This window comes from Pygoscelis adeliae, unplaced genomic scaffold, assembly GCF_000699105.1.
Source record: "Pygoscelis adeliae isolate BGI_AS28 unplaced genomic scaffold, ASM69910v1 Scaffold108, whole genome shotgun sequence".
Classification (NCBI taxonomy): domain Eukaryota; kingdom Metazoa; phylum Chordata; class Aves; order Sphenisciformes; family Spheniscidae; genus Pygoscelis; species Pygoscelis adeliae.
This window is the reverse complement of record NW_008825498.1, coordinates 3,197,341-3,224,261: the sequence shown is the minus strand read 5'-3', so window position 1 is coordinate 3,224,261 and position 26,921 is coordinate 3,197,341. Positions and strand designations below refer to the sequence as shown.

The 26,921-nt window shown below is 41.8% G+C and overlaps 1 protein-coding gene across 1 annotated transcript in view; it reads left to right on the top strand.

The window, feature by feature from the left end:
• MAPRE2 (microtubule-associated protein, RP/EB family, member 2) overlaps positions 1–26,460 on the top strand; it is a 75,026-nt gene extending 48,566 nt beyond the window's left edge. Inside the window, exons 4-7 of the mRNA XM_009331404.1 lie at positions 1,668–1,881; positions 13,604–13,743; positions 18,247–18,405; positions 24,300–26,460. Coding sequence (XP_009329679.1) covers positions 1,668–1,881; positions 13,604–13,743; positions 18,247–18,405; positions 24,300–24,371 — 585 coding nt within the window. The 3' untranslated portion in view covers positions 24,372–26,460. The remainder of the gene's footprint in view (positions 1–1,667; positions 1,882–13,603; positions 13,744–18,246; positions 18,406–24,299) is intronic.
• Positions 26,461–26,921: the final 461 nt, after the last annotated feature.

Here is a 26,921-nt window from a genome sequence, read left to right as displayed (position 1 = left end):
ATAACGTGGAAATATGCTGTTCTTATAAGCATTCCATGCTTCTTGTCCAAAATGGGGTTTAAGGAATTTTAAGTATTCAAGAGCTGGAATAATTTATCCAATTATTTGATAGGCTGGCCAGCACATGTGATCTTGTAAAGTTAAGAATGGAGGGCTCTTAGAAAATGGCTTGCTCAGCCATAAGGTACTAGTTTATGCTTGAATGTGTGTTTGACGGGCTCACCAGTATAAACTACTGTGTTGATAAAAATGAATAATGAAAGTTATGTTGTCATACTTTTAGTTTTACACAGATGTACTACCGGTATATCCTTTTAAGGTTCTGCTCTGGCTTTTAGTGTTGCCTTATTCTGAAATTTAAACAGTCTTAATAGAGAGTCCTGTAAGACTTTTTTAAAGCAGTGGAAAACCCTCATTATTTCCTGAAATGCTGTGGATGCTTCTATTTACAGTGCAACTTGTTAGTGAAATGTTGGAAACCCTAATAAACATTCGTCAATTTTTCTGTAGGGAGCAAACTTGCTATACTTTCTTAATGCAGAATTAAGATACAAAAGGAACAACCCGAAAGGACATGCAAAATGCTACATTAATCCTTCTAGGAGTATCATAGACTTACAAAATCCTGCACAGTTGGCTTAACCTTGAAGAAATGAAAATTGCAATGGTTTTAGGTACCCTTTTTCCAGCTGAAAACTGAATGCATTCAGGAGGCATTAAGATGTATTTAACTTGGCTCTTTAATCAGCTGCACAAATTAAGAGAGGCAGGGCAGCCCTCCTTCTGCAGCATTCCCTTCGTAGTCCCTGTCTGCCCACAGCATCTGGGAAGGCTGAGCCTCCTGCAGAGCAATGCTGAACCACCTCCTTACACTAGTATTGGCCCAAGGCACCTTTTGAAGGCTTCATTTCTGTGAAAATTTTTGCAGCATATGGGTATGGAGACATCCTTATAGCCTTTCTTTTGTTTTCCTAAAACTTCATAGGCATTTTAGTCAACTTCTGCATGTCCACGAACTGTTCTATGTATAGCTATATATAGAATGGAAAAAAAATTACAAGGTTAAAACCTCAGGGTTAGTTCATATGATGAACATGTACTACCAAAATGTAGGTTGGTTTGAACTTCAGCACGTCTTGGAAAAGCTGCTGGGTTTTTTGTAGTTCAAACAGTAGGACGGAGAGCAAGAAACTCCCCTCTGGACCTTTTGAAGAACTGTTCATTTTTAGTATACCCAACTGTAGCATGTCCACTAAAAACAGAAATCCCTAGTTAGTTGAATATAGTGTTACTCCCAGAACAGCTTCATTCATCGTGGCTATCACTGCAATAAGAAAGGAGTAACTCTGTGGAAGAGCAGTTATAATATATGGCTTACATACGCCCACCGTATATATATACATACACCCACCAATATATATATATGGCTTACATACACCCACCGTATAGCCACTTCGAAGGCTGGGTCTTTGTTTTATTTTGGTTTTATTTCTTATTAAGAGCACTTCCAGATCTACCATAATTTCCTTTCTTTTAGAAAGAAAACAATGGCAGAGGAATATAGGCTGATACAGTTAGTAGATTTTTTCAAATAAGTGTGTATATGTAAATGTTTTTATTTAAAAATGGCAGTGCTATACTATTGGAGCCTTTATTCTACCTTTCAGGTAATTCCCGTGGAAAAACTGGTCAAAGGGCGCTTCCAAGACAACTTAGATTTCATTCAGTGGTTTAAGAAGTTCTTTGATGCTAACTATGATGGGAAGGAGTATGATCCTGTGGAAGCTCGACAAGGCCAAGATGCTCTTCCCCCACCAGATCCCGGTGAACAAATCTTCAACCTGCCCAAAAAGTCTCACCATGCAAACTCTCCGACTGCAGGTATTTTGCATCTTCAAGAATTCCATTTCTATCTCTGAAGACTATCATAAACTGTGATCCATTTTACATAAATACTAGTTAAAAAATTATTTCCTTGTGTGGGTGGGCCGTTCTTTTTGCCTTGTCATAGGCTTAGCATCTGAGACAGCAGAAGTTAACTTCTTGTGGTGCACTCTGGTTTGGGCATAGAGTCTCCCCCACTGAACCCTTGATGTAAATGATGTGGATTCTAGTGATGTCTGATGGTGGAGACAAAGGCAGTTAACCTTCTTGTCGATAAATGCGGCGTGTGTAAGTGCATTCAGGAACATTAGATGAAGTGTGTTTCTCTCACACCTCTATCATTACGGGAAATTGCTAGCACACGCTGATGTCTTTTTTTTTAATTAATTTTTACAGTGAGTGAAATGCTTCCAAACCTTAAGGGCTCACCAGAAGGAAAAAATGAACTGATTTGTGGTTTTATATGTGCTTATTGTTTAGGTACGCTAGTCCTCTTAAGTGAGCAACATACAACTATTGCTCTTTCTCAGATACCTCTGTCTTCTAACTTTTTATTTTGTGTTTATACTGGGTTTTGCTAGGATAGCGTTAATTTTCTTCATAGGAGATTGTATGGTGCTATGTTTTGGGTTTGTGATGAAAACAGTGTTGATAACACAGGGGTGTTTTAGTTAGGTATTGCTGAACAGTGCTTGCACAGTGTCAAGGCCTTTCTTGTTTCTCAGACTGCCTTGCTAGTGAGTAGGCTGGGGGTGCACGAGAAGTTGGGAGGGGACACAGCCAGGACAGCTGACCCCAGCTGACCAAAGGGATATTCCACACCATATGACATCATGCTCAGCATATAAAGCTGGGGGAAGAAGAAGGAAGGGGGGCATGTTTGGAGTGATGGTGTTTGTCTTCCCAAGTAACTGTTATGCGTGATGGAGCCCTGCTTTCCTGGGGATGGCTGAACACCTGCCTGCCGATGGGAAGTAGTGAATGAATTCCTTGTTTTGCTTTGCTTGCGTGTGTGGCTTTTGCTTTACCTATTAAACTGTCTTTATCTCAACCCGTGAATTTTCTCACTTCTACTTTTCCAATTCTCTCCCCCATCTCATGGGGGGGGCAGGGGACGGGGAGTGAGTGAGCAGCTGTGTGGGGCTCAGCTGCCTACTGGGGTTAAACCATGACAGTGTTTCTGGAACAGGCCAAAGGACTAAGCCTGATCTTTGGTGTTTATGTAATATGGGCATGACTGGTCACTAAGCAGATGCCATTTTTTGATAACTGAGAGTTAAGTGAACAGGAGAGCAGCTAACTTTTTTTTTTTTTAAATAATCACCAAACGAGTGTTACTGGGGTTGGTTGCTGTATGTATATAGGTTTGTGCGTGCAGAAACACACATGCACCCACACTTAATTCCTTTATTGTTCTGTCCTGGGTTTACTTTATTCATGCTAACCCAGTCCGGAAATAATGATTAATTTTCACTTGGCTTAATTCTGTGACCTGTCTTCTCATGGGCTCAGATATGCAACAGTGCTGGCAAAGGGAAGGGGCAGGTATGAGGCACTCTCTGTTTTAGGGTGGCTTATGCTCTGGAATCATATCCAGATTTCAGTGTGCTGCTCTGATCACTTCTGACGTCAAAGTGGGGCATTCTTGGCCAGCTGCCTTCAGCTCATTAGTGCTTCCAGGAAATTGAGCACCTAATAGCAGGCCAGTGCTGCTCTGGGCTTTTAAAGCTTGTTTACATCTTTGTTTTGCACCATCTTGTGTCTAAACTTTTGAATTTCAGGGCCTGGTATGCTATAATTTCTCATGTGATGTCTTGCACACTCTTCGAAAACAAGAAAAACCAAGTGCTAATGTCATGGTGTTATCCAATTGAGAAATTAGAAAAGACACTTTTATTAAATACAGACTTTACCATGCTTGTTAATTCTTCTTGCAGATGGTCTGTTTGTACCAAAGTCACAAATGTGTCATCCAAATTAAAGTTGTGGAGGTGACAATCCTAGAGAAATAGAATAGCTACTGGAGTGGAACCAGCCAGCTGATATGGAGGATAATGCAGTGATCTCGTGTCGTGTTGCTGGTTGTATGAAGCACATGTTCCGTGCCTTCTCAGCCCTTGTATGGAATAGGACAACTGAGATATAATGTAATGATCTTTGGTAAGATTCTGTGGCTGTGGAAGTTAGCTTTTTTTTGTGGAAAGCTTTCTTCGTTATTAACTTAAATATTGTCCAGAAGTATGACAGGCAGGACACTAGTTTAATTTTTGTTGCGCTGGGAGGGGGGTGTAGACATTGCATGATGCTAGGTGAAATGAGAGGTGTCAGTCAATACAGAGCATGTATTGCTGCCTGCGTTTTAGAACAGGACTATTTCATTTAGGTGTCAGTCATTCTTAGGTTTATTCAATTTCTGGGTGAGCACGTTTTCATTTCACTCGTGTACTGTGCCTTTGTGCTTCACCTCACCATATCATGTAGCCTGATTGCTTGAAAGGATGGGAGCCCTTACTGGGTGCCTGTTATAGAGGACACTCTGGGAGGAGTGCCGTATGCATCTGCAAGCTTGTGTGTGCCTCATCTCCTGCTGTTTGGGGGTAAATTGGGATGATGTGGAAGCAAGTCCTGGGTAGCTGCGAAATTACCATGAAAGATGTGCTTCTGTACCTCTGGGGGGGTGTGCGTGTGTCTGTGCATGCTCATGCACACTTAACTGGAAATGAAGGAGTATTCACTACAGTTGTTACAGGAACCATAATGTGCCCGTGTGAGTAAAACAAGCTTAGCCATTTATACTAAAAAGGCAAAAAAGATAAGGTCTCATGAATAACCTTATCTCAAGATAAGGTTAAGAATTCCCCACCCCATCTGGAGTTTTGTCTTCCTTGATGATACAAGCACAAAGAGGGAATACATGCCCACCAGTAAGTGCAACATCAGGTGGCATAGTTTAAACTGCTGTCTATAACTTTTATGTTGATTATTTTGTTATTTGACGTTCTTGGTTCTTCAGTGAAATGGCTGAGGTTTTGGGCACGGCTTATACTTCCACTGACTTTGTTGTGGGAGCAGTAAACATTGTGGGCTGCTTGATGCCATAACCTTTTACACCAGCGCAGCAAGCAATGCCAGCATCTGTAGCAGTTTGCTACAGTAGCTTGCCTCTTTTTTGTACATTTTCTTTTTTTTAATGTCACTTTTAATTTGTGTGATTTGTTCTACATTGACACTGAAGCATTGAAATTTTAGTACTGTCTTGTTTCAGTTCATTAATGAACTGAACAAAAAGAAGCAATAGTGAGAGCAAATAAAGAACCCAGAAGATCTTTCAACATAATCCAAAAGTTTTTAAACAGTGTGCAGCGGACATACACAAATGTATGCACTTATTGTTTAGTGTCAGGAGCAAGTAGACATATGGGTACTCATTCACACTAGATTTTTGGTTTTGACAGACCTTTAAATCTGCCTATTCTAAATTGATCAAATACATAAATTTCTAAAGTAATAATTTATTTAGCTACTAGTAATTTCATATGTGTTTCAGATGATTCCTGTTATTCCATGGAATAACTCTTCCAGTGCCCTTTGCCAGAGTTTTGTTTTTGAGTGATTTAGGAGGTGCCGATCTCTTTAATTATTCATAACTACTTTATAACACTCTGTTCTAACTCTGTATTTTCAGAGGTAGACTAAGATATGTCTTTCAATTAACAAGAAAGGGGTCAAATCCCTAAAGCCTGCTCTGAAAGCTTACCCAAAAAGGTAGTTGCCATGAGTTAGAATTATTTTTGGTATTTTAATCTGACACTAAAGCTTGACAAGACCCATGGTATCGGATAGTTGCTTTCCATACCTATACGTGGGTATTCACCTATATCTCTGCAAACGCCAAGCGTGGTCTTTATTTCATTTTTAAAAATGCTTTTAAAACAAACCGAAACTCAAGAAATCTGAAAATGCAACGATTGGAGAGCAGTCCAACAGCCACGGCCCTACCCCTCCCAAAGGCAATCTGACTGAGGAGTCAGCACAGGTCAAGGATAATGCATCTCAGAAATGGAAGCGTAAATAGGTCCCTACAACTAATCTGCTGTGCCACCCTCGCATTGCCTCGTCGCTTCCTTGAGAGGTGGAGCCGATTTGTTGCCGAGCTGATGGCTGTACGGAGGGTGGATGGCTTCGGTAACCCATGTAAAAAGGCTTCTTCTAGAAATAGTAGGAGCAGCAAGGATTTGCCAGGTAAATGCAGCTCCCTGCTGGGGGAACGAGTATGTTTTCATCCTTCGAGGAGTGGAGCCAGCAGCACAGACCACCGCTGCAGGCTCTCTGCCAACAGCACCACAGCTGCTTTTAGATACAACGCCATCTGCCAGCCCTGAGCCGCCTTTCGATCTCCTACAGCCTCAGCTCTTCTCTAGTGCAGTGGTAAACAGCCTACCGATATAGAGTCAAAATTATGGTAAGGGATTAAAATATTGGGGCACTGTTGTTTGTGCCAGTTCTAATGCTCCCTGTGGAAAATAGCAGAAAAATCTTCATCTGATCAAATTGAAAATGGTGATCAGGTTGTCAGGATTTTAGCTTAGTGCCCTATGTAAGTATTCCTGTGTGTCAGAGCAAATCTCCATGGAGCACTGCTTTGTGTATGGGTGTGGGGTGTCAAAAATACACGAGTAAAAGACGGCTTAATAAAATTATTTACATGTAACCTAAAAATGGGAGAGGTTCTTAGATCTGAAGGCTGTTAGATGTTTTAGTTTGAAATATTCAGTGAGAGCAGGATGACTAAAGCAGAGTTGGAAAATACTGGAGGATCACATGAGGGCTAAAAATACTCATGCTATGACAGGGAAAATAACAAGGGCAGAATGAACTGTTTGTGCACGAATGTTTTAAATATAATGTGTGTGCCATCAAAGAGCCAATTGCACAAGAAAAATACCGATTTTTCTTTAGGGAAATGGTATACCCTACTGTGGCAGATGTGCTGTAAATTAATTTTGAGGGATAAAAATACTCAGCAAAACCAGTCTTTAATTTAGCAGCTAGTGATACGATTAGGACTCCTGGGAGACTAGAGAACTCCTTCTAATGCTTTTTTTCTTTGCTTTCCACCGAAACATGCCACCTTTTTCCCCAGAGGGCCGGCAGTTGGTATTGGCGATGGCAGCCTCTGCTCGCGGTAGTGCAGTGCTCCAGGACAATGTGGCAGAGCTGGAGATGGGAAGAGCCGCGGGGCGACAAAGTAAAAATGCTTTTGTGCCTAGTTCATGCGAGGCCAAGGAATTGTACTAGCCGACGGGAACAGCATGTGCAGTGACAGTGCTGGCCTGGGAGGTAGAGAAGAAAGTGGCTCAGCCTCAATACAGACACACCCTCTCTGCCAGCATGAGGAGAGTTTAATTTTTAAACCCACTGAGCCCGAGAATTTAGACGACAAAGCGATGTTGCTTGCCGTGCAGGAGCCAAGGCCTTTTTTCTAAGAAGATTGTGTTTGAAAAAACAGGGGTGAAAATTGCTGTCTTAATTTTTCATGTATTACAGGTGTGGGTTGAATGCCTGCCTTGCTTAAATTTTTGCATGATCTTTTGTACTTCAATGTGCTTTTCTTCACATATTTTCTTTCACATTTAACTTTTGGGACTGCTTTTTCCGTATAGCTAAACAGATAGTTGAATTTTATAATAAAATGCAGGTTTTTAAGAGCATTTCAAATTTTAAATTGTGTTCTTCTGTTAAGCCTATGTGGAGTGGTTTCATCCATTGAAGATGAATGCTTGCATGCTTGAAGATGTTTCTAGAGAAAATAGGGGTTTCAGCTGAGCAAAATCAATGGTTGCCATTAAAATGTTGGTTATTTCAAATCTAAAGAAAAGTCTTCATTTATTATGGGGGAAAAACCTGTGGTTAGTTCCCATCTATCAGATCGCCTCCTATTAAAGATGAACTGAGGGAGTAGTGCCGTCAAGAAAACTTTTTGATCTGACCAGAAAACTCCTTTGAATGTTCCTGCTTGGATTGCTCTGTTGATGTTTGTAAAAGATGCGTCAGTTTCAAGTATTTGTACACACTTCACTGCCAGACAGCCAGCACAGAGATGATCAACGCAGAGCTCGTCAGACTGTACTGTAGCCAGCAGCAGTGGAGGTGTGGAGAGCTGAGGGGACAGAGGGGTCCTGCTGCCCCCAGGAAGTTAGTACCGCAAAATAATTAGGCGGCTGCACCGCAGCACGTTGGGATACTGGAAGTCGAGTCAGATTTTGTCTGAGGTCATTTCATTCCCATTAAGCATCATTTGTCATCACTTATGCCATTAAGCATCCCTAAATTGAGCAGTTTCCTGCATCCCAGTGTAGCTGCAACAATAAGCCTGTGTGAATATTAATTCATTTACTGTCCTCACTCATTTGTTTTAGGTGGGTGGAGAGTTTTTCTTTAGCTCGTGAAGAAATTGCTAGCTCTGTGGCCTCTTGGTGGGTTTGTTTTTTCTTCTGTGGCATGAGTCAGGAATATTCGTTTTATGAAGTTCTTTAATTTGACTGAAGATATACTGCGAGTGATTCCCAAATTCCACTTAAGCAATGGTTGTGACGGCTTAGCCAAGTCTTGTGCTTGCTCAGGGCTTCCATTGCTCTCCACACTGTCCTCGTGCATGTCCACACTGTATTCATGCACGTGTTTTCTTGGAATTTTACATAAATATATAACAGGTACTAATTACTCATATAGCTTCAAGGAAGATTTCTCTCCAAACGTTAAATAGGTCTCTTGTGATGTAAAGGGACCTGGAATTCGCAGCCTGGCTTTATTGTATCCAAAAACTGCACAGTGCCAACATCCACTGTTTTAAATTTCAGAAGTGTACATCTGTTTGTAAAACTTATGTGTTTAGCAAAAAGAATAGTAAAGGTGAAACTGGAGGGGATATATTTAATTATAATGGACTGACTAGTAATTGTTTCTGGAGCACCACAGATAGAAAACTGTAATGCATTTCAAAGCTGGTTCATCTAACTTATTTCAGTACAAGAACAAAATAATTTGTCTTTCAACCGTGAACTTATTTTTCCTATCTCTGCTAGTGTTATATGGGCAGGTACAAAAAAATTATCCAGGTGCTAATTGCTGCGGCTGTGATACTGTCAAAAAAAAAAAAACAAACCTCCAGTTGGACCCTGCATTGACCTAAAATCAGAACGTGCTGTAATAGATATTCTTACAGAACGGTGGAGGTGGAAAGGCACCTCTGAGATAGTCCAGTCGAACCCCTCTCCTCCAAGCAGTATCACCTAGAGCTGGTTGCCCAGGACCATGTCCAGTCGGGTTTCGAGTATATTATCTCCAGGATACACTGCAACCTCTCTGGGCAGCTTATTCCAGTATTTGATCACCCTCACAGTGAAGAGGTTTTTTTCTTATGTTTAAATGGAATTTCCTGTATTTCTTTGTGCCCATTGCCTCTTGTCCTTTGACTGGGTACTACTGTGAAAAGAGCCTGGCTCAGTCGTCTTTGCACCTTCCCTTTGGGTATGGATAAGGTCCCCCTGAAGCTTCTCTTCTCGGGGCTGAACAGTCCCAGCCCTCTCAGCTTTTCCTCATATGGGAGGTGCTCCAGTCCCTCAGTCATCTTTGTGGCCCTTTGTTGGACTCTTTCCAGTATGCTCGTGTCTCTCTTGTACTGGGGAGCCCCGAACTGGACCCAGCGTTCCAGATGAGCCTCACCAGTGCTGAGTAGAGGAGGAGGATCACCTCGTGTTGACCTGTTAGCAATGCTCTTCCCGATGCAGCCCAGGAGGCTGTTGGACTTCCTTGCTGCGAGGGTGCGTTGCTGGCTCATGCCTAACTTGGTGTCCACCGGGACCCCCAAGTCCTTTTCTGCCACACTGCTTTCCAGGCCGTTGGCCGCCAGCATGTACTGGGTCATGGGGCTGTTCCTCTCCAGGTGCAGGGCTCTGCACTTCTTTCTGAACAGTGGCAGTAAGCTTGGAAAGGAGTTGGTAACGGGTAACGCTTATGGCACTGATTACAACGCAGTTCTCTCAGTAGTCAGTGAAAAGAGCTCGTTATCAGCTATTTGGTGTATGAAATATTTGTATAAAACTTTTGTGCTTTCCCAGAATATGTAAATGGATTATATATAAATATTTTCATAGAAGATATGATGTTGGACAGAATTTAAACTGCTCTGATTGTATAGCCCCTCTGAGCAATGCATCAGGAGTTATTCCACAATTGCACTAATTGACTGCAAAGCCATTGTGATGCTCAATAGCAAAGTCATTAAGTCTAACAAGATCTTCCATCTCCATTTAGATATCTGGCTGTCTCAAGTACTTTGTACTACTCTACCAACCAGCATCCTTTAATTCTTTTATGAAATTAAGCTTCTGTTAGAAATGGGAGGCTTACCTCTGAGCTGATTCTAGAACTGATGTTTCAGAATAAATGTGCAGTAAAGCTTTTTTTTTTTCCTCCAGGAAATTTTAAATTAGAAATCCCTAGGCATTCTCTGTTGCAATTAAGTTTTATCCAGCTGTCGCTGATACTGTCTGAAATGCCTAGGTTGTTTAGCTGGTTTTTATCTGTGTTAATATAGTGTTCATTTAAGAGCGGATCCTGAGCAGCAGAGCAAAATTCGATTTCTTTTGATTTGTCTGGACTTTATAAAGCTTAGTAACACTTTGCTGTAGAAATTCAAAAGGCTTTGTTGTTTTCAAAGGAGGGCAGAATATAATGTGTTCTATTGGTGCTATCCAGCCCTCTCTGTCCGCAGACGGCGATGATGTGGGCTTGCTCAGCGTGCTCTGGGAGGGCGCCTCAGCTGCAAATTAGAGAGAACACCTGGGGATTAAATGTTTGTGCCTGCTCTGTCCTTAACTCTCTCTGCAGGTTAAAAAGAGGTGTGTACTTAACGATTTGGCTTTCTGTGATCAGTAACCCAATCTACAAAGAACCAGCTCGCTTCCCAGGGCTGTTGAGCATGAAAGGGAGCAATATGCTGTGGCTGCACAACACGCCTTGCCTAAGGTCTTGCACCATGACCCCCCAGGAGAAATGGTGAAGAGCTGATAGGCCAGGGGGTGCTGCCCTAGAAAAGCTGAGCAGCTTCTCCTGTGCTTGTGTGCAGGTGCTTGCTGCCTAGAGAAAGTTCAGTGCTGCCCTCAAGTAGAAGAGAAGTTGGTAGAGGGGGGAGCTGCATCGACCGGCCACGGTTTCACATCTGAAGGTCCATAGCTTGTTTTATAGCATTTAATTTTCAGTTGATATCCTGAACTGCTTCTTGCAGGTGTACAATACAATAGGAAATAAACATTGATACCTTGGTTTAGGATGCATCTATATAATTTTAAATTTTGTATGGGTAACTTTTGCAGTTGCATGTGATACAAGTATTCATTAAATAACTTCAGGCCCAACTAGAATGCTATAGGCAAAGCGGTTATTTCATGTGTGTTTACCTTGTATATTTTGACACCAGTTTTCTTCTATTTATCTGCTAATCCAAATGAAAATTATTTTCCTCGCTTTGAGAGCACCTTAACAATCCTCCTCTTAAGCAACTGATTTTTAGTTAGTGGAAATGTGGGGACTGAACCTGGAAAATGTGTAATGAAGGCAGGGTGGTAAAGTTTATGAAATTGCCTAAAGAAAGAAATAGCAGCAAAAGATCTTGGCCTTTTTAATGTTTTCCCACAAATGATTTATTCTTTGCTGATCTAAGGATGATGTGAAAAGAAATATAATTTCAGGCATGTACGTACACAACATTGAACTTTCCCAGCTTTAGCAAGTCTGTGTACTGTATCTGAAAACTGCTAGAGGTGAGTTTGTGTATGTAATTATAAGGATTTAGACATGAAAGTTATTGGACTGGAGTCACCAATTTCTAAAAAAAAAAAATAAATTATCTGTCTCATTTTAAGGAGCATAGAAAAGGAGGGTGGACATCTTGCACAGAAATGTTTACACAAGTCAAATGAATTATCAAGTTGTTTGTTTATGTTCTGTTGGCATTAGGTGACCCACTTAATACAGAGTTATCCGTAGAGGCGGGAGGAGATGCTGGTTACAGAGGGAGGCCTGTGACTAAATCAGAAAAGCCTAAGTTAGCTTGATTAAATAACCCATTGCTGCTCTCCTTTCCCATCGCTCTTCAGCTCCTCCAAGGGACCACTATACCCGGTTCTAGGTCAGTGAGACCATGTGAGCTCCATGGTTTGCTCATACGGGCAGCCTCACAAGTCATCTTTCTCCCCCTCCTGCCTTTCCGTGCCTCCTTGCGATTTCTTCCTATAAGACCTTTGTAAAACATGGGGGTTAAAATGAATTGCTTTGTTGAAGTGTTGTCTGATACTGGGGATATGTTGTGGAAATGACAACTGAGAACAATTTCTAGTGTGCCATAAATCAAATAATCTTATGGGAGGAGCGGCTGGGGAGGTGTGGGGTTGGAAGGTGGCTGCTGAGAAAGCTGGGGCAAATCCCTCCGGAATTGGTGAACTGCTAACTCAGAGCTCAGCTGGGATCTGGGTGCTTGCTGGATTCGGGCTTTCTCCTGCTCCCTGTGTGTCCCAGGCTTCAGAGCCAACAGCATTTGATGGTGGAGGATGGCCATGGAGCCCATCCGCATGTCCGGACAACTGTATTTTGCTCTTTTTGTAAGAAACAGTGATAAACGTGGGTGCTGCAGAGCTGGACTTCTGAATCACGTGCCTGCTTAATAAATCAGATAAAACAGGTCAGAGAGAGGGCTGGGTTTCTGCTCTGTCGTCTTAACCCAAGCAATTTTTGTCCCAGATGTATGCTCACTGCATCTGAAATGTATTCCTAGTCGGTGGGAATAAGGAAAAGGCTGTGTGTCAGAGTCCAGTGCTGGTGGGAGCCGAGGCAGGGTGGACTGCCGTGAGCTGGGCACTCGTGTAATGGGGCTGAGCGACTGAATCAAACAGCCGGCGACAAGGAGAGGAAAGATGGAGAGGCAGAGCAAGGTGTGAGGAGCTGGCTGTGAGGTTCGTATGAAGGCACTGCGAACCCCTTCACACAAATGTTCCTCTGCTTGGGCATTTGTGCGCCACAGGCGCTGTGAAAAAGAGTACCTGTGCGCACTTGTTACTTACCGTTTTTGCTGGTAAAGATGTTGCTCCGTATTCTGGCAGATTTGCAGTGCAAGTAATGAAAAACAAATAACAAAACCTAAGCAGATCACAACTCATCTCTTGGCATGATCACTATGGCAACTGTGAGTTCACTGATGGATTTAATTCTGCGTGCACTGTCTGAATTTCAATGTCCTTGTCTCAGGAATGGTTTACATTTGAAAATGAGGAAAGCAGAGTTTAGCTGAGTTTTTTCAAGTCTGTCTTTCTCCAGGGGAATTGAAGATAGATATGTATGCTAAATATTGGGCTGGGGGAATGGTCTGTTAACAGCTTTTTTTTTTTTTTAAAGCCAAAAGCTGCTGACAGCTAAGGGAACTTTATGCTGTTAGTTTGATGCTTATTTATTTTAGTTTCAGAGTTACTTCATCCTGAGTAGTAAACCCAAAGTAAAACTACTAGGAAATGTATTTTTTTCCTTCCCAAGGTATAGCAGCACTGGAACTTCTTCCACTGTCATCTTGAAGTAACAGAGAGAATGGCTGTCTGTAAAATGAACACTTGTTTCAGTGTCAGTTTAATAGGAATGTATTTATCATTTTGATTATTGTACTTTTCAGGTGCTGCTAAATCCAGTCCAGCTTCTAAACCAGGATCAACACCTTCTCGCCCATCTTCAGCAAAAAAAGCTGCACCAAGCAGCTCAGCATCCAAATCAGATAAAGATTTGGAAACTCAAGTCATACAGCTCAGTGAACAGGTAAATTTTCTTTAGGCATAAAATTAGATGCATACATTGTCACAGGCAGGCATGAAATCTAATATTGCCCTCTGTTGAATGATGCTCTCCAGAAGGGACCAAAGCTTGAAATAACTCAGCTAGAAAGAAAAAAAAGTGACTTATTGTTTAAAATAACATCTGACAGAGATGACTGATGTTTGCCAGTATTTTTAAAAGGTGATCTTAGGAATGACAGGTAAGTCTTGCTGAAGTACGATGATTTTATTAGATTTTGAGATGTATCTTTTATTTTACTTGGCTAGGAAAAATCCCAATAGTGTCTTTGCTCTTGTATATTACAAATTTGAAATAAATCATTTTAATGTGTCATTGTGGAGAAAACAAGCCTGTTTGTAATACCAAGGTGTTAGAGATTTGCAGCTGAATCGAGACTAGATCATTGCACTCTGCTTTCTGGAAGAAAGGCGTTAAGAAGGTAATATGCCTTTTTTAATTTAAAACTGTGAGCTACCTTTGTGAGAGTACTTAGTTATAAATAATGTTCTGCAATATAATTAATAAAGCTTCAGAATTTCTTTAATGTTAGGAATGTAAGGGCTTAATTTGCATTTATGCTATGGAGCTTTACACCACTCTGTCATTCCTGGACATGCAAGAGCGTCTGCACTGGACATGAATAAATAACTCCATCTGGCTCAAGACTGTGCTGTCAGAATGGTGTAAATGCCACTAGTATAAAGGAGGCCTGATCCCTGTATTTGTCCTGGACGATGGAAAATGGCAAGGAAAAACCTCATATTTTAGAGTCTCAGCTGCCTGGCAGCTGCATTCAGGAAGAAGTTGTTATTCTGGATCAAGTATAATTTTCCACAATTAAGGGCATTTCGGTTTCAAACTTTCGTTGACCTGAACAACAATGATTTCGGTTTGTTGGGGCACTGTTTGCAAATTCTTGGTTACTGTTCTGCACTTAAAGGTGATGGATGGATAGCCACATCCCAAACACGGCATACTGTGGATTCAGGGTATAATTCTGAGCAACAGAGAGCACAACAGGGTCCACCAGCCTGTCTAAATGCGCTTTTGATTGTTGCTGTAACAGAAGAGTTTTTAAATGTTGCACAAGGAACGGTTATATATATTTTTCATGGAATCTTTTTTTTTTTAAAAAAATCAATGTGAGAGTGGAGTTCAAACCTCAGCTTAATGCAACTTGAACCGTGACATCTGTACTCAGAAGTCAGAATGTGTTCGCTTCAGGAGGAAGAGTTGGTTGGGATCTGAGCAACATAAAAACATTTGATCTTTATTAAAATAGGCAGTCACTATCACACGCACTGCTAATATATTCCCAGCACGTTCCATGTGTAAAAACCTTAAGCTTTATATACAAATAACCCTGAGGGAAAACTGGTGATTTCCCCCATCACCAAAGAAGAGAAGAAATTCTGAGGATTTGGAAAGTTGGTGTTTTAATAGCTAGCTTTTAAGAGACCTCTTCTAGCTAGAATGGTCTGGAAGGCTTTTTTTTTTTTTTTTTAAATGCTGGCAGTGTTTGGTATCTCATTTCCCACTAATGGTTACTTGTGCACCCTGGGCGTATAACATGAGCCAAAAAAGCTATGCTGCAAGCAGCTCTGAGCCAGGTTTTTCTGACTCCTGGGCTGAACATGCTGGAAGAGCCAAATTGCCCATTTTTTACCACTCTCCAGCAACGAGGGAGATGAGGGCAGCAGCCACTTTTACCCAGTTGCTGTCTTGACTATGAGCAAGAAATGTTGAATGGTGTCTGTGGATATCAAATTCCTATATGGCTGTAACAGACTTTTTTCAGCCCTTTAATGGATGGCAGCTAAGGGAGATTGAAACATCTGAATTTCCATGCAATTTGTAGTGGAAAATTTTAAGTAGTGGGGCTCTCCATACACTATATTTTACCATAGGGTAGCTTAATGAGCTATTTGCAATAATCGCAAGCCGTCCATAACATTTTCTAGTTTAAGATTGTTGAGAGCCGTTAAAGTTTCTCTTAAAATGGTCTTAGCTATTGCCTTGGTCTGTGCTAGTAAATTGAACACGTCTGAGGAATGTCACTGTGCACTGGAACTTGATTACCCATAGCATTAAAATACTAAAGTGGTCCCTGCTGTGGTTTTGGTCTGTGCCTACTAGCACCCTCCCAAAGAGTTTCTGAGTGCAGCTGAGGAGACAACATAGACCAGGGACCATTACATATGGAGAAGGGACCTTTACATACGGAGAATGCTCCCAGGGACCATTAACTGTATGCTCATATACACATAGTTTCTGAAAACAGCACCATCTTGGCTGCATGTCTACAGTTAGTGCTTAATCTCCAGCCTGGTTCTGCAGTCCTGTGAGTATTCATACTACCAATAAGTGCCATCAGAGAAAAGACCAGTTAGTAAGAACTGCTGCCTTTGCACCCGTTAGCTGGATTGCAGAGGGGTGCTTCTGGCCCAGAAACAGAGCATGGGAGTTAACGTGCACTGTTCCTCATACAGGGTCAGCCTTTTGGCACGTTCATAAAAGGGAAAAGTAGGATGTTGGATGTGCTAAGTACCTGAAGAAAAACAAATTAATGTGTCACAGACAGGTAGTTGATATGTAACTGAAGAGTATCTGGTTTGGTTATAACAACGTTTCCTCTATACTGTAGTTAATTAACTAAGTGCATATATGCATAGTTTAATGATTCTGTTTCTTAAAACGGAGTGAATGTGATCGAATGAAAACAGGAGAATGCCTTCATAGTAAACAGGTCAGACGGGGAGATGGTCTGAGCTATTAGCTGCCAATGTTTCAGCTGAAGTTTGTTGTTTTCCCAAGCTCTAGCAAGCGCAGAGCAAGAGATCCGGAAGCAGTTACGTTCTTGTTCTGTCTGGATGCAGGTGTTCCCCTCAAGGAATACGCTGCTGCAGATCCAGAAGACATGTCTTAAGTGTGAGGTCTCTATCTATAGACCAAAATATTGTAAACTCTTGTTCCATTCTGCTATTCCTACTTTCATTAATAAATAGTTAATTTTAAGGTGATCAGTCATTGTATCAATCATAGATTCAAACTGTCAAGGGAAGACTTGAGTGTCACATTCAGGCAGCGGGTCAGAAATGGGTTAGTACGTGAATGAGATGCTCTGAGATCCTGCCCTGGTAACAGGTCGGTTCTGCTGTCTGACGCCTCTGAGAGTGCAATCAAAGGTCAGAAAAAGGCATCGCTAGTTCAGCAGTTATGGAAAAATGAGCTGATAGGATTTAGTAGGCTGTCAAAGCATTGTTTGAACTTTGCTGGTATTTTTACCAGTGAAGGAAATAAATTAGCTTGCAGTAGAACTGGCAACACGAGCTTTCTCAGTTCACTGAAATGTAGTCTGAAGCGATTTAATTTATTTAGCATGCTTTACTTAGAAAATCATTTGTATAATTGCAGGCCTCAAAATGTGGATGCTAATTTGGCTGTAATTTGGATGTGATTGGGGTCAGTGTGTTTACTGTAGACAGCTTCATCTGTGATTATTTCTGTTGGTTATCACACTGCTGTCCTCTGAATTTGAGAGCCACTTACACGTGTTATCCTGATTGTGTATACCCTGTTGGACAGTAGTTTATCTGTTATGCTCACACAAACTTGTTCTTTTTTAAATATATATATGTGTGTGTGTATATATGAATGTATAAAAATATATTGCAACATCTGTCGTGATTTATATGAAGCCTAATAATTAACAGCTATGTTGCCCATAAATGATTTGCAGCAGTCCTAGTGGTGAAATTGAGACTGACAGTATAGCTTGAAGACTCTTGTGAACGAGGTTGCAAAGAGAAAGATACTTGGCGTTTGAGAGAATTTGTTGATAGAAACAGCACGTCAATCAGAGCAGAAAGTCCATGGTGCAGCTGGTCACGGCATCAGAGTGCCGAAACAGGTCTCTAACAGTATGGTAAGTGGGGAGGCAGAAAAGGAGAGGTGAAAAAACAATACAGCAGTTCTCACATTTGCAACTAGGGGACCTTTTAATTTCTTAACTAGACCATTTTCCTTTGTGAGCTGTTCTGCTAGATCTATGTATTTTTAGGCAAGGAGATATTGTAGGTTTCCAACAACTACACATTAATTCAGGCAAAATAATGGAAGTACTGAGCTGAAGGTTTTATTAATTACCATTACATGACACTTCTGGCAGCTTTGTTAGGAGACAAGTCTTAAGTCACCCTGATTCCTGAACTGCTGCTTTGGGTTTCAGTATAAAAGAGCACTGAGAAAATTGACCTTTAAGGATCAAGGTTAAGATGTATCCGAGAGGCGTAATGGGGGAGCCTGATTTACTATTCTCTATTGTGTAAGGTTCAATCTAGCACTTCAGAAAAAGAAGTGGACTTCATTTTAAGCTATAAAATTGAATATGTATTTAAGATTGTTTAGCGTGTATGATTTGAGACTGAGTTGCTTTGTCTGTAGAGCACCTTACAACTGATGCATCACGTCTTGGTTTATATGCAGGTACATTCATTAAAACTTGCACTTGAAGGCGTGGAGAAGGAAAGGGATTTCTACTTTGGCAAATTAAGGGAGATTGAACTTCTCTGCCAAGAACACGGGGGAGAGAATAATGACCTTGTCAATCGGCTAATGGAAATCCTTTATGCTTCAGAAGAACACGTAAGTTCAAGCTTAATGTCTTTTACTTAGACAAAACAGTTTGATTTCGTAAAAAAATTATTGGCAGGGTATTGGGTCATGTCCTATATTTAGGTCAAGCAGAACTGTAGCAGCTAGGATTTTCATGCCTCCTCCCTCAAAAAGGAAGTTTGCGATTGCAAACAACAGACTTTTCAGCTTGGGGAAGGGATTCAGGGCTCTGGTTGCTTTTCACTGCTTTGGTGTAGGTTTTTTTTATTCTAGGTTTGCTGAAGTTGATCTGAAAGGGGAGGGTGTGTATCACAATCTTAAATTGATTTCATATAGTCCTGAGCCTTAGTTGGGTGGTTTTTGTCTTCCGCCTTTCTGCATAAAGTCTTTTACTCGTGTTCTTTAACATGTTGAAAATCACAGAAATTCTGACAGAGGTGCCGTTCAATGTCTACAGCTGTGAACCTTCTCTAGCCCATGTGGCAGTGTTGTAATATGTACGGTGCAGGTTGCCAAATACATAATTATATCTGCAGAGATAATGCTCTTCAGTATTTTTTTTTATCCTGTTGCTATAGGCAAAATTCCTCCTTGTGCAAACCCAATAATCCTCTATTACCAAAATTTCAGAAATGTACTGTATGCAAGATTAAGCAATCTCATTGCATCTTAGACTTAGCTCTGTAGACACTGAACAAAGCAAGAAGCTGCAAAGGGTGCTGGTTAAATTCCTCGGATATATTAAGGGATAATGATTCAGTGGAGATTTAGCTGAACTACTCCCATTCATGCTAACTAAATCCCTGTATGCACTGTACTGACGATTGACCCTTCAGTCTCCAGCAGATGATGGCTTTGGCTCCAGAGTGTATAAGCATCAACTTAATCTCTCGGCAGCACGGTGGTACCGTAGGTTGTCTTATAGCTGTTCCCAGAAAGCTGTCGCAGCAGTAGTCAGCTGACTTAAAATTTTCTATCAAAAGTAGTGCCGAAGCGACTACATGCTTTTCTAAAAAAGATTAGTAGAGCGTAAATGGAAGTTAGGTGTGAGAGAGACACGAGCTTGCCGCTGACAAGGGCCGCTGCTCAGATGAGAAGTGACAGGGGAAAGAGGATTTGTTCAACAGTGCGGGACGAGTGCTAGAGAGGAAAAGGAGGAGGAAACCATTATTTTCACAGGAATAAACAATAAGACAAATTTGCCAGGCACGTTATAACAGGCTAAAAGAACTACATGTATATAGCGGTCAGAGAAGATGTCTTCTGGATTCAGGAACAGCTATTTATTTATAAAGCAAAGCCAGAAAAATCCCTCTTCTTCCCCATACCCCTACCACATCTGTCTGTCTGTTGGCTTAAGTAGCAAGTGATTTCCCCGCCAAGGAATACGTTTGTTGCTTTTCTTCCTGCAGTTTTCCTTACTGGCAGAACACATTACAAAATGTTCTACTTCAGCCCACATCCCAGTGTTTTATCTGCTTCCTCCCCCAAAGACTTTCTCTGTTGAAAGCATCATGCTATGCGTGAACTACATATGACGACAGTGCCTTTGTCTAACAGGTGTTTGCAGTTGGAGGCTGGGTATGTCACTTCAGTAGGAGGGTGCTGCTCCCCCCGAGAAGAATACAAAGGCCATTCCCCACGCAATTATTTTGTACCTTTCAGTGGGAGACTTGATCTTGACACCATCTTCTGGGGTGCATTTCCTCCTCAGCTTAGCAGGTGGACTGTAATTTGCTGAGGAAAGACCCCAATGCATTAGCACTAAACCAAAGACTCTGGTTCCCTTGCTGACGCAGATTCTGCCTGCTTTTTGTTTTTGGACTTTGCTGTCTCATAGAATCATAGAATCGTTAAGGTTGGAAAAGACCTCTAAGACCATCGAGTCCAACCGTCAACCCAACACCACCATGCCCACTAAACCATGTCCCTAAGCACCTTATCTACACGTCATTGCCCTGCTTTGCCCTTCAGTTCTGTTTTTTTCTCTCTCTGTAATAAATTTGTCCTAAGTTAAATTCTGTATCTCACAGCATTTTGCAGGTTAATCCCTTGGTAACAGCAGTTTGGCTTTCCCAATCCCCAGATGGCAAATAGCCTCAATTCCTGAACCACAGGCAACTCCAGCATTCCTAGTTTATTGGTAATGAGTTCATTGTAAATCCAGCTTAGATTTTTTTTTTTTTGTAATCTCTGTTTCAGAGTGTCTCAAGCATACAGAGGCAAAGTGGAAAAAACGGATTACATTAATTTTCAGGATTTGTGACATTTATAAATGATACTGTGGCCATGAGGCTTTTATTCAGGAAGAGGATGTGTGGTAATGCAGCACACATAATGCACAAGTGATCGCTGACCAAAGCCTTGTGCTTGAATATCGTGACCAACTTAAATTTGTTTTCAGTTCATACCTCCAATAACTGTTTGATAGCAGTCTCGAACTCTTCCTTCCTAGTTGTAATTTGACAGGCATCTACTGTATTCGACATGGCATAGAGATCATGTCCTATTTTTCATACCAACTGTTCTTATTCAGAAGGGACAAGTCTCCCTTTAAACTTAATTTTCTGTTACGCTTAATTTAATCCTCCTAAAAGAAAAAATAAGAAAAAAAAAATCTGGACAGCACTTTAAGCGGTCACATCTCCCAGTAGCTCATAGGTCCCCTGTGAGCATTGTAGGCTGTCAGGTGAATTCTGTGTAGAACAATTCAGAAAGCAAATAGAGAGTTTAGTCCCTATAAAAAGCATTCTCCAGAGGTTTGATTATCACAGCATTGCATTGAAGAGGTTTTTATCAGGTTCATGCCATGGGGGGGGGATATTAATTATTTTTTCAGAATTCCAAGTCATAGTGTAGTTTCAGCCATGTCACTTCATAAGCTTCTGTTTTGTTTAATTCAATAAAGGCTAAATTTTTAAGATAGATTTTTTTTTTTTCCAGCTTGACTTTGGTGAGTTTTTGAGTCTTACAGCACAAATATCAATCCATTTGGGTTCCTTGTTTTTAGAGGCTCCCTTTTTTCTTCCTGTTATGGTTCTGTTTTAAACCTCATTATGTCTCTGCTTATGCAAGAGGGATGTTGTGTCTGCTGGTGTCACTTAACATTTGGCTGATCAGTCTGTAATCCTTTGTAATTTTTAATTACAAGTTGCTCATTTGTAAACCTACTTCTTCATCAAAAACATCAAAGTTAACAGAGAACGGTGTTGTTAAAGGATACATTTGGGTGGTGAGGAGAAGTAGCCCCTAGCACTCATGCTATGACTGCTATGGACAGCATCGAGACCTCAGAGAGTATGTAAAGCATTTGGTCATATGGTCTTACAGCAGGAGGGCTTCAGACTGATGAACCAGAAGAGGCTATGTGTCTAGTTATGAAACCCAGAGGTAGGTCTTGGCATAAAGCAAAAATGTAGGAAAGCTTTCGTTTTCCTACATAGGCTGTTCTGGTTCAGTTCACACAGAAGTTGGGTGCACTGCTGCCCTTTGATCTATCAGTTGCTCAGCTCAAGTTTCCAAAGCAATTGCTCGAAATGCAGTTGGTTTTGTATCTTTCTGCTCTAGCAGCTACTATATCTGCTGCTGCTTTTGGAAAAGGCACCCACACCCCCAGCAGCTGGTTTTCGTAAAGCCTAGCTCTTCAGTCTACAGGCACACCTGAATAGTTTGAGGCAGATGGATCAAAGGGTCAAAAGAGAGCACCTCTCGTTGTGGGAGACAGAGATGACCATGGTCGTGTGATCCAAGCCAGAAATAGATGCTCTAAATAGATCTTCCACTACTTGCCTTATTAGGGGATGCTATTCAAGGGGATTCCACAGTCCCAAGGTAATTGGGCATAGTGACTCTTGTCTTTCCCATTTCATGTATTTATACAAGCTGTACATACTGAGAAGCATGTGTCCAAGTCTCAGAACAACTTCTGAGGTAGTCACGTAAGATTTACCATTTCCATCAAAGGTAAGCCTGGCAAGAGGGGAGCCACCACTCTTCTTCAGAGCTGCAGAGTAGGTTCCCAAGCCACTCCCTGTGGTTAGAGGCTTTTCCTATTATACGCATGAAAGGATAGCATGTACGTGACCTATAAAATCTGCATGAGTGGGCTTTCTAATAGGTGTCTCTCATAAATGCTGCATACGTAGAGCCTCTGGAAGAGGTGCATTCCAGAGCAGGTCACCTCGACACATAAGGAGGGTCAGGATAGATGGGGTTAAGGGAACATAGCTCACTGCAGCTAAACAAGCTTCAGTTTTCTCACCCCGTAAGGCAGGGTCACGTTCTCACAGCTGTCAGCTTCTCTCTGTGAAACTCCTGTTCTCTGCAAGTCTTGCACCCTTGCAGCCCATCACAGAAGTTGCAGTTTTTAGATACTATGCAAAAAGCTGTTTTGACGTGATGTACCTACTGTATGTAATAAGGGCATCGTTCCCCCAGGGGGCCATGAGGTGCTAAACTGTGGTTGTCCTGACTGACATGTGTGACTTCTACCTGAAAATAGCACCTGAGTGATAGAAAGCTTGCCTTCCGATTGGAATCTGGCTGTTTCTGTATGTGGTAAACAGCTGAATATTTCCATTGTATCAGCAAATGTTAGGAACCTTATTCTCCTGTTCTTGCCCTTTAGAAAAATGAATATTTTATTGCCAGAAGGGAATTTTCTTATTGCATAAGCTGCTCTGAACCATTCTGGGAAAACTCAAATTATGGCCTCCCTTTTCTTTTAATTTTTGCCTCAAATTTGAAAACTTAGCAGTCTCAATTTGTTAAAGTTCATTGTTCAAGCCGCTCACTTCTAACAAAAATTGCCGGGAGCCAGGCGAGTTCTGCAGAGGTACCGCATCAGGGATGCTGCGTTTTGAATGGCAGCTCAGGCTCTTGGAAAAACGTTTTCCTTCGGAGCTGCCTACAGCGGAGCGCTACTGATGCAGGGCAGAGAGTAGATGTGTGGGATCTTTTCGGTGAACTGTGCTCCGGAAAGATGGAAGCCACTTGAGAGAAAAGCTGTAAATGTAGCTGTGCTTATTGGGAATACAGAAGTAATGCCCAAAGAGTCAGCCAGACTTTTTGAGCTCTGATACATCCAGGCCAGCTCAAATATTCCAGGTGTGTTGTCTCTAAGTTGGAAGTTGTTTAAAACTGGTATCACCTGCAGTGAGGATCCAGCCTTCCTTTCAGTCAGGGATTCTTCTTGCAATGGCAATGTACATTCAGAGAGACAGCTCTGGAAAATACTGTGCATAATAACTGTTTGCAAAAGGGAAGCGTTTATTAGTAATTAGTGCTTTTAATGGTAGCTCTGTAAATCGGTGAATACTGGGCTCAATTTTTTTTTTTCAGAGAAAGTGTATTTGCAAGTCTTTGGTTATATTTTCTGGATACCGCTAAAAATCACTGTTTTGGTAACCTTTGAACTCTGGTCTAGCATTGGTATATTATTTTGGAAAGTAGTATATCTGACCTCAAAAAGGAGGCTGAGTTTAATTTTTAAGGCAGGTGATAGCAAAAGTGTCTTGTCCATTTAGTGATCTAAACCTGGAGTGAAGGAGACAGGTTCAGAAATCCTTGGACAAACTGAAAATGGGGGAGTACATCAGGATGCTATGACACAGCGTCTAACTGTCGAGCATCTCACTGTCTAGCTATTCAAAATGTTCACTTACCAGAACAGTTAACACTGCGATGTTGAAAACGGTCACTTTTTCTGGGCAAGCATCAGTACTGCATATGCGTGGATTAAAAGCAAATACATTTTATTGTAATATTACAAGATGCTGCTTTTCTCAGGTTATAGCTCATTTTGTACTTACGTGCATGAAAATCAGAAGTTAAGCTTTAGGCTACGGCGAGCACCGTGAGGCGGCAAGGTTACCTGAGAAATGCTTTCTGCTGAAGAATATTTTGGGGTCTTTTTCTCCCTGCAGGAGAGCCACACAGAAGAGCATGAAGGTGAAGAGCAAGTCCATGAACAGCCCCAGCAGCAGGAGGAGTACTGACTCACCCAGCGTCTCTGACAATTTTCGTTTTGTGTGAGAACTTTCTTCTGGAGAACGGAACATGTGTGGCCTCAAACTTGAAATCAGTTCACTCCCAGTCTGCCATTAACATTTATGTACCATAGTGAGTGCCAGCCAACCACTGCATTCTGTACCCATACTTTGCCAAGATGCATTTGCAGACGTCTTCTTTCAGTGTATCTTCCCAAGAGGTTGTAGGGCTACATCACCTACTGTACATCACTGCAACTTCACCACTTGGCTGCTTGAGATTTGTTCTGCTCTTTAAAAAAAAAAAAATATTTATTTTTTTTCTTTTTTGTCTTAAGTATGATACACTTGTAACTTGTTCTAACATATTTATATTGGCATTTTGTGTGGCAAGAAGTACCGTACCACTAGCTGTGTCTCTCACTTTGTGGTGCTTTCACGTTTTCTAGTACATCTGCCTTGGGGCATAAATTCGGTCAGACAATTGGAATAAAGGGATACAGTGGAAGTCATACTCAAGCCATAACGATGAGGTGTGCTGTGGAGGAAAGCGCTCGTGTTGCTCACATTTATTCCTTTCCTGCCTTCACAAAATGGAAGGCAGAGCATCTGTTTTACTAGGAGAGATTTAAACCCCTGTGTTAGAAAGCTTGTTAGAAAGCTGCATGGTATGTTTTTTGGCTTATTTCTGGAGGAACAGACATTCACTTAAGCTTTTTGAAAACCCTCCCAGTTTCCCAGCTAGTCAATAGACATTTCCTAGCTTTTCTTCCTTCCTGAGGAATCCAGTCCCAGCCTCCAGCTTCAGCTCTGCCTCCACAGAGCTCAGTGATAATGGAGGAGAGAAATCTCCTTGACACAAGTGTAGCTGCAGGACACGATCTCTGCCATCGTATTTGGCTTCCTGTCCCTCAGAAGAGGACACACTAGGCCAGCCATTTCTTTTTGCTATCTTTCCCCCCTCTGCTGCCCCGGCCATACAAGTATGGAAGACAGAAAATTTCCTCATTAGTGCAAGGCACGGGGGAAAACCGGCAACAGGACTAGCCCTGAACCCCCCCCAAACTCCCTTTAAGTGGGTGGTGGACACCTCGTGGGTGTTGAGGCTGCTTCCAAAGCACGGAGAGGCAGTGAGGAGTCCTTCTGGAGACAGAGCACATATCAGAGGGGGACCAGCTGACCGAGGGGCACAGAGCCGGTTCTGCGCTTGGCTGACCTTCCTCTGGCGAGGCTGGCACGGTGCAGAACCACGTCTGCCCTGGAGATGTCCGCAGTGAGAGCGTTCCCTTCCAGTGCAGTCCCATCGCCCTGTTCTAAGTGATGGTATTTTATAAACAGAAGCATCTTGAAGTGTATAAAGCATTCCTTATTTTTCTCATAAAACTGTGCATTGTAGTCTCTCTGAATATTTAATGCTTGGTACTCTTGATCTCTCGCTTGATTTTCTGAATTCTGGATTGTTATGCTGATTTAGCAGGTACACGGAAGTCCCATCCCAATCAGCAATCACTGAAAAACTCCAAAGCCTATTGAACAGCTAAATCATCTTAGACCTTCATGTGCTCCTAAAGCTAAGTTCCCAGCTTATGCTTCCACAGAAAGGTTTTCAATTAATCTACCCCCAGCACACACACACACATGCACGCGCAGTTTTCTGTCCTAATCGATCTTTTACAGCTAAGTGGCTCTTAGTTAAATGTGAGATCCCTGCTGTTGTGTCGCACCACAGACAATATATAAAATACTTGCTAAGCATTAGAACAGGCATTTCCAGTTCCTTGATTGCTCCCCCTGCTCAGCAGAAGAGTTTCTGGACCCTGCAGGCTGCAGGTTTCCCAGCCCTGCCTCCAGCATCGACCTCACGTCCTACCGGGGGATGAAGTGAAAGTACTGCAGCCTGCAGGCCAGCGCTTTCCTCTCCCGTTTCGATTAGTTACGAATAAGGTCTGGTTTATAAAAATGTGTATATTTCAGCATCAGTATTTCCAAGAATCACCACAAATGGGGGAATTGTCATTTTCATTGTATTTGTGTTTAGAACATATGTACTTATTACAATTGTCATTGTAATAAACGGTAGTTCTTCATAATACTGTTGAACCGAAGAGCAGTTACTAATTTTTTTCCAGTCTCCAGAATGTCCTTTAACCTGTATGGGATTTCTGATGGGGCGAGGAGTTTGGGATCAGGCTATAAACTTAATTTCATCAGCGCCAGTCTCTGCTTACGGCAGTTCATCCTTCTGCTAATACTCGAGCAGATGCGTGGAGAGCACTTCAAGAGAAAATGTTTTTCTGAAGGTGCAAATGGTTGGGTTGCTGAGCTCCCCGGAGGGTTCATAGCCAGGCTGTTGTGCCTCTCTCCTTTTCTCTCTTTGAAGCACATTCAAAAGAAATGTTTAAAAAAAGCTGAACTTCATTTCCTGAAAATTCCTTATATCCTATTTCTGGTCTGAGGACCATAGCCCTCTCTGCTTGTATCAAGGGGGAAGTGACTGACGTAGGGAGCCGGGGCAGTGAAGTACCTCGTAGGCACTAGAAATTTGGCTGTGCTGAGGGG